Source organism: Doryrhamphus excisus, linkage group LG1, assembly GCF_037039965.1.
Source record: "Doryrhamphus excisus strain RoL-2023G ecotype Guam linkage group LG1, RoL_Dexc_Guam_v1.1, whole genome shotgun sequence".
Classification (NCBI taxonomy): Eukaryota; Metazoa; Chordata; class Actinopteri; order Syngnathiformes; family Syngnathidae; genus Doryrhamphus; species Doryrhamphus excisus.
This window is the reverse complement of record NC_136357.1, coordinates 8,230,662-8,248,237: the sequence shown is the minus strand read 5'-3', so window position 1 is coordinate 8,248,237 and position 17,576 is coordinate 8,230,662. Positions and strand designations below refer to the sequence as shown.

Genomic DNA, 17,576 nt, shown 5'->3' with positions numbered 1-17,576 from the left:
CCACAAAGACGTGGAGAAAGAAGTCGACGTCTATAAGTGGGTCAGTCCAAAATTCCCATGCTAATTGGTGCTACACAAAATGATGCCATATTCAATGCAAACTTTTATATGATGAACCATCCTGTAATAGATAGCATTAAAAAAAACAGTAAGCAGTGTGCTATTAGGGCTTAACAAGAACATTCCAAGATCTTAAACAGATCTCTCTATACTGTATATGTGTGTGTATGTATATACTGTACCATGTATGTAACCCGCACGGTCCACAAATTTTGAGTCAAGCCAAAAGCCACACTGGCTAATTAGTGCCTGTCATACACACACCTTCCTTACCTTACTGTGTTAAATATCATTAATAATAATTTCTTTAGCAAAAACTATTTAATTACAGTTTTAATTATTAATAGTTTTAAGATTTATTATAAAGTAGGGAACTCGTGGAGGTTTCTGGGTAAAAAAAAAAAAAAAAGAGGCCAGGCTTTAAATTGGCAAGACCCAGGAAGTGAAAGAAAACACACAGGAAGTGGGGATCGTAATAATGGAGACACAGACAGGAATTTGAAAAGGAAAATGACAGATGTGTGGAAAGCGGCAATAACCAGCAGCAAGATCAAGTAAAAGAACGTATTCAACATAAAAGTAGGTATTGAAGCTCTCTATGACCTGCTCACATACAACTGCGCTATACACTTCAACATGATTGCCACTTTTTAGTATATAGCACTGTGAGGCGGCCATCTTGTCTCCAACCTTCACCTACCTGGTACTTGTTTGTTTCTGTTTAATGTCAGGTGCTACATCTTACATGTCCTTTCACTGCTTTGTATCTTAGCTCACTCGAGGTTGGCCTAGCTTGAGTATGTAGCTAGCTACTTTCTAACAAGGCAGTAGTGTTTGCCTTTGAATTATGCTAAGGAAATGCATGTTCATTAAGTATATAATGACATACTGTATGTACAGTATCAACAAAGTCATGCGATAAAATACTAACAATTACTTTTTCCCCCTTTATGCCCCCAAAATTGTATTTAGGTTATACCATTTAGAGACAATTTCTTCGGACAACAACTGTAGCAATAGGGAAGAGAGACACCAACAAAGGTATGCTTACATTTCCCACACTTGTTGTAATACATGTTTTTGTTTGACTTGTCACTTATATCATTATATTTCAATCATTTTACTGTACTCTCTTGGTTATTAACCGAAATCACTGTGTAAAAAAACTTGCTCAATTTAACATGCCCTTAGTTAAGCCTATCTTTTCTCAGAAATTATTGATCGCTTTGTGTTTAATATGTTCACTCTTACCATATAAATCGTGTGTTCAGTTGTCTGAAAAGTAGAGCAAAAGAAAAAATAATGTGTAATCCACAACCTGGCATCTTATTAAATGCTGAATTGATAAATTCAGCAGTCAAATACAGAAAAATGTTATCATCTTTAACAATTATTATTATTATTATTATTAATAATAACAATTGGAGAACTTTTGTCTATCCTGCAACATTCAATGAGCATATAATATATTACTATTAAATACTTGTCAGTGTGATATAAGGCTAGCCAAAATTCTAAGTCACACTGTAATTTACAAGATCACGCTGCTGACCTCTTAAGGCCTTGTTAACAGTGACAACAGTACACTTACTGGTATGAACTGAGACAAGGAAAAGCATTTGGCTTCACCTGTGTGCATTCAGTCTATCTCCAGGCTGGTTACTGTAAATATTCAAGCCATGCCTTACTGATATATGAGACGGCTGCTATGTAGAGTGGTCATTGCTCGAGAGTGAAGCCACAGGCCTTCCAGGATATAGCTCATGTAACAGCTTCACAGCCGGCATGTTGCGGGGATCAATTCTCTGGTTTACCCTCGATAGCTTTTCTGGATGAGGGGATTCCAGCGGCTTTATGTTGGGATGAACTGTCGGATGATGCATTCACTCACAGCACATAAATTTCATGTTTGTCACTGAAACAACTGTGTCTGAAAGCAAAATTGCTAAACAATTCTATTCTAATTCCAAACATTGGGGGTGCAAATAAAATATACATTTGAATCAAAATTTGGTACATAATTTAATTAATTAAACGAGTCCATATACCATATTGGCAGAATTGTGCATTATCTATCTAGCAAGCTCTCTGAAGTTTGCAGCCTTAATGGTTGTGTGGAGTTGATTATATTCCGTAGAAATACAGAAAATCATTCATTTAAAGATTTGACAACAGTGCCACCAAGTGGCCTTTACGCACCACTTCACATGCAATAGAAATAAATAGAAAATAAAATATATACAATATAAAAATGTGTAAATGACAAATTAATTTTGGTATCATTATTATTGTTGTCATTGTTAATAATGATGATAATTATACAAATGATGATGATGGCATTAATAATCGTTGTAATCAAAATATATAGTTTTGAAAATATTTTAGATGCATTAAATTGGAATATTTAACACCTAGCATAAAGTGAGAAAATGCTCATCGTCACTGTTTCATTGATTTCAGTCGTGCTTAACAAGGTTATATGAAACAATATCGCATGTTTACATTTGCCCTATTCAAAATGCCTGAAAAGGAGTAGGAAGAGGTAGGGTTTATTTAATCCCACTGCTGGTAAATGTATGAATATTTGGGACAAAGGTGAAGCGTCAGCCAAAAAGAAGAGTACAGTTGCCTTGATTCAACCTTTGTGGAATATCAGTGGTGTATTTACAATTTTCTGAATTATATGAATATGCAGATAATACAATAATTGTATAGATCAAATTTTCTCAGATTGTAGATTACCCGTAAACATAAGTGTAGCGTGTTTATCTGTTTTATATTCTCTGCATGTGTCTACAGGTCATGAGATATACGCATGTATCACCTATCAGGATACCTCTTTGGTATTCTATCCGATAATGGCTGTTGCGGCGAGCTAAATGTCATCCTTTCACTACCCTCCTCTTCCCATGCGTCTTATTGTGTCTGAGCGTGAGCGGCTTGTCAGATGATGCGACAGCAGAGGCCACGCACGGCTCTAGACCCCTGGCGCCATTAATCATGTACAGCAGCCACTCACTTTATCTGTGTGATCATTAGGCATACTTTAGCATGATGATCACTCTGTGGAAATGAGCTCCTGGAGGTCGCTTTCATTATTCATACCTACACGAGTGCAAGCTGCCGCCCTATTCTTAGAAATGAGGTTTAATGAAGTGAGGCCATATTTAGGCGTTGTGCTCTTAATATGTCACTGTGGTCTTGTCGCTGTCCATTTTTTTATATCCTCCAGCTGTCTGATTAATCAGAGATGTGTGATTAAAACAACGTGTAGGTGTTGGAAGGTGTGATTCATGAGGATGAGCAGCAGCTAGTATTCTCTTAGGCCATTGCTTCAATTTGATTGATTGACCTTTGCATTAAAGTTGTGTTTTGCACCTGTTAGGGCAACACTGGGTACGACTTGGGCTTCAAAAAGCGCCAATTACTTATCTTGCAGACAGCTTGCGCCCGAGGCTTCGATTTCTAATATCATTCCTAATTAATATAGAAGGTGCACATTTGCATGTTCCATTTTCAGACGCTATTTTATCATTTTCAACGGTACGCTCAAGCTCCAATAAGAAATATTTGGGTATGAAATAAAAGCTCTGTAGGAAGTTCAAGTCAGCCTTGTGTATCCCGTCCATCTCCAAACCAGTAACTGTAAATATTTCAACCATGTTTCATAGAGCCAGCTCCTTTTGGAGCATTGTGACAGCTCCACAGGGAAATGACATGCCTTCCAGTCATGCATGACACTTTGCACTGATGCAGCTCATGTAACAAGAGCTATGTCGGGATCATCTACTGATGAGCCGCCAGGGTCATTACGTCACAAGCCCAGTCGAGCTTCTCATTAGATGTTTGCTGATGATGTTGCATTAAAAGCCTACAAATGTCCACTTTATCTCTCTCTGTCTTGCTCTCTTTCATGTGTTGTTACAGTAAATGCTAAGATGATTCCCAAATGCCCCAATGTTATATTATTGCGCATGAGATATGGAAAAGTACTTGGTTTCATTAAATGGCATCCTTTCTATGTTCTCTCCTCGATTAAGCGTTTGTCACCCTTGTAGGAATGACAGTCTTGCGTTTAAAACCATTTACCTTGTTATGAGTTTTACTCAAAAACATGTATATTTTCACATTTTGAGACCAGGTGAATTTGCAATATGGTGCATTATTTTAAAAAAAAACAAAACTGTATCATGTAAAGCAGAAAGTGAACAAGTGTAACAGTTACTGATTGTAAAAGTACCAGATGGAGGGGTAGGATTTAATAAGCTTTGCTTCTTCCTACTCCTTTTGGACATGTGGAACTGTGAACTGATTATGTGATGTACTCAATAGTAATCTGATGCATGTTCAAATGAAATAAAACCATTAACATTACCAATGTGTAAAATCAAATTTTATGAAATGTATTATAATATAATTTAGAATTTATTTGTGAGTGTGTTGGGAAGTCAAGGCCACCAGAGCCTTTAAAATGTGGACTTCTGTGATATTAGGGAGAAAATCTTTAAATCTTCAGAAAAGTCTTTCCTCTTCACCCCCCACCTCCAAGTCAAATCCAGAAGTAATGCAGACTGCCTTTACCCATGGTTCCAACCCAGAAATTGCAATTGTATAAAAACTATATGGTTTGGATGAATTATTTGTAATAGACGAGGTGAAGGATTAGTTCCGCTTCTTCTTACTCCTTTTCGGATATTCAACTTTTTCAACTGTAACCATGTGATGTTCCCTAATGTGACTTATTCAGCATGTCTAAAACAAATAAACCATATCATGCCATCCGTCTATCTATCATTTGTAAGCTGTATGCAGCGGAACACTGAAAAATTAATGAAGTCGTCTGCAACATGATCCACATAGAATATCAATTTTTTTTCAAGCTCTCCCAAGCATAGGTCTATTTGATGTAACCTATTGGAGATGATGGAAAATCTTTGGTGAACACTGAGCAGTATTGAAGCCTTGGCATGCTGCTTGCTTGAGTGATCAATGCATTGAGTGAAAATGTGGCTAGAGGAGAGCACAATATTGCCACTGCAGTATCAGGGATGGAGGGCCAGCATTCATTTACTGCATCAATATACTGCACAATACAGTATACCTCTAATGCATAATATATAACCAGACAATTGCAATTGAGCATGTCCCATAAAACACGGAATCTCTGTGATTAACCAATATTGAAATATTGTTTTTTTCTGTTTTGCAAACTTAATAATTATGACACTCCCAACCTTTATATATTTTGGTAGAATTCTGCATAAATATTTACAATTAATGAATCAATCAAGGGGATATTTAACATTCATAAAGTTAAGAAAGTTTAATTAAATTTAATGATATGCAGAATTAAGATGCCAATTCCTCAAAATTTTAAGACCTATAGGAACTTCAAAACGAACAAAGAAGAAATTACGTGAGATGAAACTGAGTAAACTTGAACTAGGCTGCCCATCAGCGAATCAACAGTTGAAGACAATAACTCAAAAAGCCCAAAACCTCCCTAAAATAGAAATAACATTTTCAAAACCATAGCTGCATCATTCTTGTCAACCACCTTGTAAATGTGTTTTGCATGCATGATGCCAGTGTTTTTCTGAGGCTCGTGGGAGTGTTGCTCCAGGTGGTGAAGATGCCTTCACGGAGGGCATCCCCTCTCTAGAACTGATTTTTTGTAAACATCCCTTGCAATCCATCTCCATGAATATGAATTTGATAATTTGTTCTAATTTAAAAATATTCCCAATAGGAAAGTCCTCTCTTTTCCAAACCATTGCAAATTGCTATTTGTACTTTTTTTTTTGGCAGTGTCAATCAAAACACATTCTTTGACCGTTTTTTTATACTGATGAAATTGTGCAGTTGTACCTAATGAAATGTCCAAATAATTAACATGTCGGTGGAGTAACTTCTCTGATAAGTGTAATGAGCAGACAGCTAATCAATTGTAGCCTATAATTATGCAGCATGCATGATAACTGTATGCTCATCAGGAAGTTCATTACAGTGAACAGTATGTAGCTGCTACAAATTGGTCACATTCATCGTATTTTACCTATACAGGGTCCAACAACATGAAGCGTTTGAGATGCTTTCTGTCGTCTCGTATGCAGCAAGGCTTCATAAGGCGACTTGCTTTATACAATACATATTCAATAAATAAATGTTAGCATGCAGCCTCGTCAAGTCTGACTGGACACAACACTCCTTGTGATTTTATTCTTGGCTGAAGATCAATTCAAGGCTAATTTCCAATGAAAGTGTAGAGGGAGAGAATGAGGCTGAATTTATTGTTCTCGCTGGCTCTTTGCGACTGGAACCATTGACGTCTCCTTATCTGTGCCATTTATTTCTCGGCCAACTCTTTTTTTATATGCACAAAAGACCACTAGCTGTGCTCCTCCAATCATGATTAGTCTTTGTACTGTTAACCTCCACAGATATAAAAACACGGGGACATTCAATATCAAGCGGTTTTGGAAAGCTCAACTACTGTGGATCCCTCCAATCAAAAACAATATGATTTGTATTGTGTAGACTCCACTGTATTCGTTACTGTGAATGCAGTTGAAATCCTAATTATGATGTGAAAGTATTATTCTATTCTGTCTATTCCCCATTCCAGGCACTCTTCCAGTAAATTCTTTACTTTTCACTATAAATGGCTTCATATGCCTCTGGAGCTGACAAGTTTCCTGCAGGAAACATTCCTTTCAGATGTGTCCTTGTTTTGTTTAGGACCGAACCTCAATAAATTGTCTTTACATGCAATTGTAGTCCTTTTTAAAATGACATTTATGTTCCCTGGCCTTTGTTCTCTACACTTTAGCACGTCATCAGTCCAGCATGTTCCACCAGTGCAGCTCAAATGTGTTTCATCTCGCTGTGAGACAGGTGGCTTTTTTGTTGATGCAGCTCTTCCTATCATTCACAACCACTTCCTGTCTGCAAGGCGGATCCGTGCCAGCTGTCTTTGGACAAATGCATGTGATGTGCACCCAGACTCACCTTCAGAAAGAAACTTTGGGGCGGCAATGCCAATGCAGTGCAGTCTGTGTAATTGACCTTTCGGCATCCTGCCAGTTACTTCTTTTAATCTGAGGAAAACATGACTGAGGCTTAACTCATGAGGCAACTGAGTTAATTTGGTTTGAGAATTGATTTTATCCAAACCATTTGCACGTTTACTTTGTCTGCATCATGACTAATACAATATTCAATATGCTAGTATAAAATTTGTGATAGATAATAGACATAAGAGTGCTCATACTAAAGAGTGTATAGTAGGATATCTATTTTGTCTAAAGATGGCACTATTCAGTTTGATGTGCGCTTACACCAGACTTTCATTTTGCTTGGCTGAAAGGTCGGTCCAATAAATGTTTAATACTAAAGTATGACAATGTAGCCTTCAAAAAGGTAATGCTTTTTTAAGTGTGTAGATGTTAGTTCAGATCTACACTCAAGTAATATAGGCCCACATAAAATGTATTTAAGACTGTTACTTTAGGCAATACGTATATTCCAAAGTGTACTGTATTTTGTGTAAATAGTGATATCCACATTTCTGCCTTGACAAATCTCATATTTCTTTGGACCGCCTTAGCTCATACACCAACATAGATTGTGAGCCAACATTAGTGACCTCTGACCTCACAAATATTCTTCTGTATGACATAAACCACGTAGACACACCCTTGTAGGTCTTGTAGAAAATCTTTCCAGAAATTTGAAAGGAATAGGTGGAATAGTGCTTTAACAATATTCTCTGCCTGTGCACATTATATGTTACATATAATGGCATTAACATTATTTTGATTTTTAGTTTTATTTTAAAATGTGAAGTTATGTATTTTTCAATGGACAATTCAGGATGTTATAAAACCTTAACTATTTATATATAAATATTCAGACACTTTTCTTATGATATCCACAACAAACAGTCAACAGCCTGATTGCATCAAACAAATATACACACATTTATTTTAAAAGTATAAAAATTCACACTATAAAGGCCACTTTTCAGAATAAATCAATAACCTCTCTGTCAGGTTTACACAGAGGGGAAAAAAACTTGCCCCTCTCTGCTGGTCTGGTGTACTGTCTGAGTTCTGTGGCAACACATAACAATTGTTCTACTCCACCACTGAAGCGGGTTGGCAAGAACTGAATAATTTACGCATTCCAAGAGAATTAATGGCAGGAGACTGACAATTCCTGATTAGTACAATCCTGCCTTGGAGCAGGAAGTCCCAAATTTTCTCTCGCTTTACTAAACCGGCATACAGGCACAGCTTTACGTTTACAGGCACTGTTTTGCCTTCGACTGGGAGACTCGGTGGACATTCTTTACAATGGCACCACGAGAGCATCCCTCCAGTGGGAGCGTCCCTAAACAGGGTGGCTCGTGCTGCAGAGCTTCCTGTTTGATACCGGTGTGGCTCACTGCAGATCCGCGGAGGTGTCCGGAGAGGTTGAGTGATGCGTTCACATTCTTACGCTCACCCGTCAACTGTGACATGGCGCCCGCTGAGGTAGAACAGTTGTACCAAAAGACTTATTCTCCAAGTATGAAAATGAGTAACAGTTACAAAAATAAAGTTGACATAGTGGAGTCATGAAAAGGATGAGAAAATGTCACATTTCAGCACAACAAATACGTAGGCCGCTATTGACCACATGTCGAGAGATTGGACGTACTTCCTCCCAGCACAAACTACTTCCACCTCATAGGCAAGATGGCGCTTTTACAAACTCTCAAACAAACCCATTGGATCTACAGTGGGAGCGCTGCTCCAGTTAAGGTGAAATCGCTCTCCTTCCCACCTTCAAACATGCTACCCAAGAGTGCAAACGACAAAACAAAAGTAAATCAACCAAAGGGAAATAGAGCAGACACTTGTCGTGTAAGAGAGAGCACATTCCCACACAGTACAAGATGTTTGTCTTCCACGCTAAAAAGTAAACCTGCCAAGTCCCCTTTGAAGGCTCAGGTCTCCCCTGAAGGCTGGAATGGGCAAAGTGAGCTAACTGGCCCCCCCTAGTAGAGTTATAAAGGCTCAGCTGCATGTTAGGCAGCCCCTCATGTGGACTAGGACCAGCTGCTGTCCTTCAAACCCGATGTCCCTTTGCGGGTGATGATGCTTTCTGTCGACTTTAGGAGGCGCTCTAGACAAGGTGCGTTGATTTTGCCTGGCGGAGGCCCTCTAGGCACGGAGTCTGTGTTAGCGGGGATGTCAGTGCTGGAGGATACCGCACTATCCTGCGTTATGTCTCTAGGGGGTGCTACATGCCGAGGGCCCGCCTGGGCCTGTTCTGCTGTGGGGGAGCAGATGGGGGATGTGTGGAGCCATTTAAGGTTGCTTGCAGAGTAGGCTCCAGGGGGTGTGAGGTCAGTGACTCGCAGGGGTTTGGCACCCACCGGAGTATCGCTGATGGTGACTGGGCTCACTGCTGCAGTCTGTGTCACTGGGGAAAGCTGTTGAGGAAATATGGAACAAAATTGGGATTAATTTTACCATCAATGGTCAGTAACATATGTTTCTATCAGACTATATACACACAGTAAAAGAAAACGTAACATATACTAAATGTAATGAGTTTCAGGGCCACAGCAGGGAGCAGCATACCATGGACTGTGGTAACTAACATCATTTCTGCTTTATAAGTCCCTAATTTTGTGTGCAAATATTTCCTGTATTATGCCCACACAGTCATCATAGCCAATGTATGGAGAGGTGAATGTGATGCGGTTTTTGCTTGCCTATATCTGTACAAATCTTGTACAAAGTTACTAATTTTTATTTTGCCCATCATCCACATTCCTTATGTGAAACATGAACACATTTAGTGAAACAGCTAGCTGACAACAAAATAAAACCCCCTCTAACAACGTTGAATCATTTGATATACATGCTGTGATCACGCATCATATAAATACATTGATGACACAATGTAATACTTGCAGTATCTTGCCGTATTTTGATGATTTATTGCACATACTAGCCCATGAGTGGGTGTGGCTTATATTCAGGTATGTACGCTCTGCGGTCCAGAAATTACAATATTCCAATGTAATACTAATACTAATTCCTTTTACTGTCGTTTTATGAGCTGTGATGCAACTCTATTGGTCTAATTTTGTCCCATTTTAAAGATAAACATAGTAAAACAAACCTACTGTAGCGAGGCTTGAGGCAAAACGTTCTTTTGAGCGATATCTTGGGAAGATAGGTGCCCAGTCCACTGAATTGCAGTAAGATATTCATGAATATAGTTTGCAGTGGTGTAGAATTGCACCATATAATATTGGGAACTGCTTCTAATATTTTGACTTATTTTAACTTAATAGGAGGTGGATACTGTTTTTGTATTGGATCTTATTGTGCAGATAGTCCAAATGAAATGTTCCAGCCAGGGTTAAATGGACAACTCATGAAAGCGCACCAGTTTTTGGCAGCTTTGCTTCTTGCAAATTGTATAAAATGCATTAACACTACATGATGGGTACAAAGCAACAAGCTGTACAAATAATATCCAAATATTAGCTACATCATTAGATGCACATTAAGTTCAATATCATGCTGCTTACAAGTACAAATGTATATTTGACTGTTATTTCTGTCTCATCTAACTGCTGATATAAATATCTAACTCCATGTTGGCTTCTGTGAGCTCAACGGTTAGTTGCCAACTTTGTCGGATTTCATGTTTTGGATTATGACACGTGTTGATGTCAAGTGAACCAAGGCAGGTTATTAATAAGATGTATCAAACAAAACAATCAGCCGAAAAATGCTTTCACAATTTGTATATTTAACAAGAACTGCATTGGTAGTCAATAGGCACCTTTCATATAATTCCAGGTATATAAAAACAGTTTTTTTAATCTGTTTTGAAGTTGCTAACACTGATACAGCACAGTGTTCAAACCATGAGGGTGTGTTAGTCCTCGTCAATTAGACACAAAAGAATGTTATTTAATGTTCTGACCTTTCTTATTCCCTCAGGGACACTCCTTGAAAATTACCTTTTCTCCTCTGTGATTGTTCACATGGAACATGAGACTGCTGCAACACCGTACATCAGTCAAAATAGCTTACAATCCTCCCTACCGCTCCCAGACCCGTGATTGGGTAATAATAGAATTTTAATCTGCGTTTCCCTGTGTTGTCACCATATGTTCTTGGCTGCAATTCTTCTTTAATTACAGTGCTTTACCTTCAGTTTCTTTGTAGGAACGACTCCCTCTGCGTGGGTGAGAGCCTGTTGGTGTTGGGGTTTTACATTGGGGAACCAACTCTTTAGCATTTCCTCCATTTTAAGAATGATACTAATGTATTTCTCCCTGGAAAAGACAAAAAAGCAAAGAGAATCGTATAAAATCATTAGCAATGATGTGTACATCTCAGTAATCTAACTGAAATGTCGCCAATCTCAGCTGTGAAATCTTATCTTTTTTTAAACTCACACAGGAAATATGTACACAATTACACTTTCACAAAAAAAGCCTGCACTCCGATTGTGGGGAGGAAAATTCTCCTCAGTACATTTCTCACATGTTTGGTGCTAACACGTGGCCTCGTGTATACCGTTCCACTGGCCTCTAAATTTAAAACAGCAAAGCCACGCCGCTTTCCAGCAGTGTCACTGTGAAAATAAACTAGTCGTCGTGACGCAGATCTCATCGGAGGCGGGAAAAGAGCGGCAGCCCTTTAATTTCCACCCCATCAAAACCAGATGGTGGGCAGGGATTAGCTAGTGTCATATGGTCAGGCCCTTCTTGCCTTACTCCTTTCAGTGCATGTTAAATTCATGTGGAAGATTATCTGTAACTGTGACTGCTAAAAAAGTCACTTTGATCCTATCTGCTATTGTGTGGCTGTTGGAGCTGCCAGCTGGCAGCACCGAGCCGTAGAGGGGGGAGGTGGTGGGTGGTAGGGGATTTAGATCCACCTTCCAGTCTCGACCCAGACTGTCTGCAGGGAGGCTGCCACACCCACTCTTTGTCTCCCTGATGACGGCAGCAGCTGGCGGCTGAAGGCTCCAATTAGTGTGTACCCGTTTCAGCTGATGTCACTATACCAGCACTGCATCAGCACGGGGAGCACGTTGCATTCTGTCGCTAATCAAGCCCCAAGTTCATTCTTAGACCTTCAGAGTACCACGTGCATTATTACGATACTGCTACTTAAATGAGTCTTTAGTAGACTTTAGTTTTATATGATAGCCTCTAGCAAATTCAGACAGGGAAATTTTCTTTGCTTTACATTTATTACTTAAACAACGAGTATTAGTCACCTGTGTTCTTTGGCATATTACAGTGTTGTCCAGTAACCTACTGGTATCTATAATTTATAATGAAAAAACAGGAGCGTTGACTTTGTCGAGGCACAATTGTTCATATAGTTCTTGTTTTGGATCCCAATATATTGTGCAGATACACCTAATATGATACTAACTCTGATGCTCAAGGCTAAAACATGATTCGCACGTCCATGCAAAGACATTCTACTTTAAAAAGAGGTGCTCCCACTCGCCATTAAAGCGTCTAATCAAGCAGAGACAAGAGTGGCGCTCCCACATGGAGCCTTATTCATTTTTAACGAGATGCCCGACTGCAGCGAGACCCTGCAAATCTCTGCAGTAAATGTACCCTGAAAGTGTGTATGTGGTAGTGGAGGTGGGGATGTGTTTCAACATGCTGTGAGCCATGTGTTGCGAATGTTGGACCTGAGCGTGGCAATCTCACTTTCTAGTAGTCATTGTATACTAAAGCTAAATAATAGTTGACTTGAGTTTTGAAAACAGCAACCTATTTCTTTTGATGCTTTAAAAAAGGCTTAGCATACTCTGAATAGACTGCAAGCATATGCATTACATTACGTAGACAAAATGATTGGCCCTATTCTTGCACAATTTGGTGTTCCACCTAGGATCATGAGCATGCTTGAGATTTGCTTGAGATTGGTGTGGCAGAACCAACATCAGCGACCTCTGACCTCACAAATGCCTACCCAAAATAAAACTGAATTTTTTTTGTCCATATGGTGAAAGGATATATACAGTAAAGGTCTTTTGTTGCCAATGTTACAGTATGTAGGTGTAGTTGAGGACACATACCCTAAGCAGGGGTTCTGCAGAACACCCAGAATCCTTTGGATTCTATCCATGGCAACACTCTCTTGGAAACTGCTGAGTCCTAGAGAAGGAAAAAGTTGTAACACATGAGCCGAGTTGACAGCAGGACAGCGGAGTGTGCAGTACAGATGGGTCGTGCAGAGTTTGTGTGCATGTGTGTGTGTATATATACATATATATATATATATATATATATATATATATATATATACACACTACACACAATATATGTGTGTGTGTGTTTATGTGATAGGAAACAGCCTCACTTTCTGTCTGGGGCCAAGTAGTGCAGGGTTCACATAAGGTTTTGGATCATAAAGTGAACTGGATGCTTGAACGTGGCGCTATCATTCCTTGCAGAGGCCCTTTCAGTGCCTATCAGACCAATCACTAAGATCAGTTCTCACCCTGCACAGACATGGTACACTATGTTCTCACTCCACTCTGCCAGGCCTCTCATTTATAGCAGTAAGCTGAAGTGTGACAGCGCTTGTCAAGTGACTAAAAAAAATGTAATGTTTTTCAGCTCATCATGGCGCCATTAAGTCTGGTATGTATGTATGTATGTATGTATACATCCATTAAAGCACTCCAAGTAAGCGCTCCATAAATATGTGACTATTGCTTTTCACTAAGATGTCTCTCATGGACAAAAACAAATAAAATGTATAGAAAAGGTGACTCACGTTCTCTGTATCTCCCTGAACGAAGACCATTCAATATGGAGGACAGTGGCTGGATGTAGCATTGCAGCTCCATGCACTAAAATAAGACGTTGATTTATAGTTAATGTCTCAACCTTATTTAAACCATACACTATAGTTTGTTACATGGAAGTTTAGTACCTCAGTAATTCATTTTGGCACACTGATGAAGAAGTTAGAAGAAAAAGTTAGTAATGGGAATAAGATCTGTTTGGTTGTTAAGGATTTGGTCTATTGTGTGGAATAGATTGATGATTTAATCATGCCAAGAAGCTGGGCAAATGTAATACACTACTTGGATGCACCCAGCAGAGGCACTAGTGACTCAACTAGTGATTGGCTAGGAAAAATAGTTCAGAACATTCAGGTAGAGATTCTCCTGTCCTGTTAATATTATCTATATATTTTTAAATGTAATAATTATTCATTTTCCCCATAGTTGATCAAGGAGCACATACCTGAAAGGTAAAGCTCAACACAGTCTATTGATTAGTAAATGGGGTATCGTCACGTCCACATGTAAATGGTAATGGAGTATTATTATAATTATTCTCCTCTGTTGTATTTTTGTTTCCTGTGTGATGATCTTTGTGTCATGATTATGTAAAGTAACACTATTATGGAACATATGCAGCTATCACCAGTACAACCAGAGTGTATGTTTCCAAACCTGGATGTATTATGCCCAACTGGTGTGGAACTCTTGGCTAAAGTGTGGAATTAATTAATATAAACTTAAACTGAAAGCTTTTAATGGCTATTTGGTGTAAACAATTGTTCGTTGCGAGACATGACTCATCCCTTTCATGTCTCCACCCCTTCTGGATAGGATTTATAGCAGAAAAGATGGCTTATTCTGCTAACACTAAAGCCTGGAAGTGGATCTTTCCAGTGCATCATGCCATTCCTGAGGTACTTGTAAAAACGTCAGAGAGCATGATACAGTTTTGCTGACCTTGCTGACGTGGGAATTTGACATGAATCATGGAGAAGCTCACCTTTTGGGTGAAAAGTCGCCCCTTCTCTGACTGACTGGAAATGACCCGTCCTTCCTCCTCCTCTGTGAAGCTGCGCCGTCTCTTCATCTTCTCGCCTTGTTGTGTTTTACACAGTTCAATGGTGTCCATGCCCCATGTCTCCATGCAGCTGGAGGGAGGCCCCCTTGTGGACGCCTCCTGGATCTCACAGCTCCAGCGGCTGTCTGTTGAAAGAGCATCTGTCTGGCTATGCTTCCTCTCAAACTCCTGTTCACTGTTGTTGTCCTCAGTGTCGCTAGCCAGCCAGTCAATGGAGTTGTCCGAATCTGTAGCAGACATCCTTGGCTGTGGGCTTTAACTACCACTGACCATCACCAACCTGAAATAGAGGATATAGGTTGGAATCAAAATGTATCTACAAAATATCATCAAGTCTAACTTGCATGCATACAAAGGTGGCTTGAGCAGATGATGCCGACTGTTACGACCACATTCACCTGTCTGTTCTGCGGATGCTAACAGCTGATCCACTAAAGACACACGCATTCACAAGCTCAACAAATCATCGTCATAGCAATCTCCCACGTCCTAGCATCACAAGGGGACAAACAGGAGTGTTATGACCCATTGGGCCTCCCAGCTGCTTGCTTGCGGCACACTCATTCATAAACATTGCTTGTTTTTTCTAAGGGGGGACAGGGGTCTGCCACCATGGCGACTAGTGGCTCAGACTGCTGAACTGCACTCCCCACACCCCGCCCCACCCCCACCCACCCACACAAGTGACCCTCAGATGTGGTGATGAGGGTGAAAAAAGAGATTTGACAAAAATAAGAGACAGTGTTTAAGAATATCGCCTCTTTGTGAATCTGCTCATCTCCCAATGTGTTTCCTTAGTGATTAGCAGCTTTCTCTTGCCACGCTCAGGAAGTGAGAGCAGCATTTTCAACACACAAGATTATTTTGAGACGGGGAGGCAATGGTTTCGCGCCTGCCATCTCTCTCACTTCCTGTGAAATTTGCTGGGAAAAGAGAGTTAATTGCTCTCTGGTTCTTTGTCCCCTCAGATCTTATCTCTTAAGTGGAGGGCTGGAGCAAAGTAGATTCTACAAGCTCAACTGAACAAAACCTAAATACTAAAAAAAAGTAGGCAAACAGACAAACAGGTTCTATAATGTGACCTTAGAAAATGTTTGGGCAGGGGCCAGGTTGCCGCGCAACATGGTGGGTGAACAGCTGCGATCGACAAGTGAGGTTGAAATTGAAAAATACAGTATTCCAATTTGGATAAAATGAAAATGGAAAATATGATTCTCCATGTGAGACTAAAGAGACACTTATATCAAAGTGTCCCCCTACCGCCTGCATCGTTTAATCTCATTTAATCCAATAATACTTCACTGTAATCTGCAATGTCTGTACTGTTATTTAGGAAGAATCAAAATGGGGAAAGATAATGTTCTGTAAATGCCTTTGAGACATGCGATTGGACAATTCACTGATCCAGATATCCATACTGAGCTTTTCCAAACTACAATAAAACCAGTTGTTTAAACTCTTTCTAAGGGTACATATATGAATGTGGGGCCTTCAAATTAATCTATTTATAAAACACTATAATAATAAAAACATCAATTTCACATCTATATACTGGTAAAATGTTATAATGCCCCCCAAACAACAAATCAAAGGGTCTTATGGCAAATATTCAGACACAATGGACTTCCTCATCAGTGGTACTAGTAAATTTGGCAACAAGCACAGTGAGATTATATAAAAGCAGTACACATACACACACACACACAGATAGTATCACCTTATTACATAAAGTGGCATCTTATCACGGTCATTTGTCCTGAATGAAGCGAATTCCTCTGGATGATTTGGAGTAATAATTTTTTTGGAATATATTCTACCTAAAGTGAGACAATGTGGTGTTTTCATGTGTGGGTATGATATGGAGACGTACCTTCCCAGGGTGGAGCAGACCGGTCCTTTTCCTTTTGTTGAGCGGGGAAATGGAGCGCGTATTCGGGACCGGAGCTGTGGCGATGTGTCGTACGTGCTCAGAGCGAATGCGGAGATCTTCAGAGCCCAGCGAGCGGCCCGTGTTGCTTCTCTCCAGACAACGTGTCTGCAGGGGCGGGGCCACAAGCGGCCGGCTCGCCCATTTGCTCCGGAGAAGGGCCCGACTGACAAATGGGCTTGTCCGCTCTTAGCAGACGCCGTACGATAGGCGAACGCGGTTTACATATGCAAATAATATGTAAACGACGCAAACACGTGGACACGCGGATCGGTTTCGTTTCAGCGGGGCGAAAAGTCAACCAGTGTGTGTTTTTTTTTTTATTTGGCCATTCCAGAAGCGTTCTTGCTCGTTATGTCATCTGGACAACACGATGGCTGACTTTGTGGCGCAGCCTGATAAATGCAAAGTCAGCAAGTCCAAGCTCAACTGTGCTTCTGGTGATGGCATTTGCACAGAGACAAAACTTGAATAGCTTCCCAAAGTTATTTTATTAGACAGACACACATATTTATTTATGCAACTGCTCCATATATGCGCGGTAATTACGCACCCAAATAGACAAGTCCTTATAATATAGAGATAATATAGTGTATTTAGTGTTACTTGTACATATTGTATAATACACCTGATCAAAATCTCAAGACCAGTTGAAAAATAGCTCAAAAG

General features: G+C 39.8%; 1 protein-coding gene and 1 long non-coding RNA gene across 2 annotated transcripts; one reads left to right on the top strand and one right to left on the bottom strand.

Moving 5' to 3' along the window:
• Nucleotides 1–586: 586 nt before the first annotated feature.
• Nucleotides 587–4,100, top strand: LOC144900648 (uncharacterized). Its single transcript, XR_013628840.1, has 3 exons — nucleotides 587–639; nucleotides 1,033–1,101; nucleotides 2,860–4,100. It is a non-coding gene; the product is annotated as an uncharacterized LOC144900648 (long non-coding RNA).
• Nucleotides 4,101–8,015: 3,915 nt separating this feature from the next.
• Nucleotides 8,016–17,010, bottom strand: ciartb (circadian associated repressor of transcription b). The gene is made up of 6 exons (XM_058075070.2): nucleotides 16,851–17,010; nucleotides 14,903–15,260; nucleotides 13,887–13,962; nucleotides 13,183–13,261; nucleotides 11,281–11,407; nucleotides 8,016–9,538 (listed from the first exon to the last, which is right to left on the bottom strand). Exons 2-6 carry the CDS (start codon nucleotides 15,218–15,220, stop codon nucleotides 9,152–9,154), a joined length of 987 nt encoding a protein of 328 aa, XP_057931053.1. The 5' UTR covers nucleotides 15,221–15,260; nucleotides 16,851–17,010; the 3' UTR covers nucleotides 8,016–9,151.
• Nucleotides 17,011–17,576: the final 566 nt, after the last annotated feature.

Bases quoted from the DNA above. Each gene is read 5' to 3' on its own strand.
- ciartb (XM_058075070.2), bottom strand. From the start codon at position 15,220: ATGTCTGCTACAGATTCGGACAACTCCATTGACTGGCTGGCTAGCGAC. The intron at 13,963-14,902 runs GTGAGCTTCTCC...GTCTTATTTTAG, and splicing joins GGCGACTTTTCACCCAAAAG to TGCATGGAGCTGCAATGCTA. The intron at 9,539-11,280 runs GTAAAGCACTGT...TTTCCTCAACAG, and splicing joins TTCCTACAAAGAAACTGAAG to CTTTCCCCAGTGACACAGAC.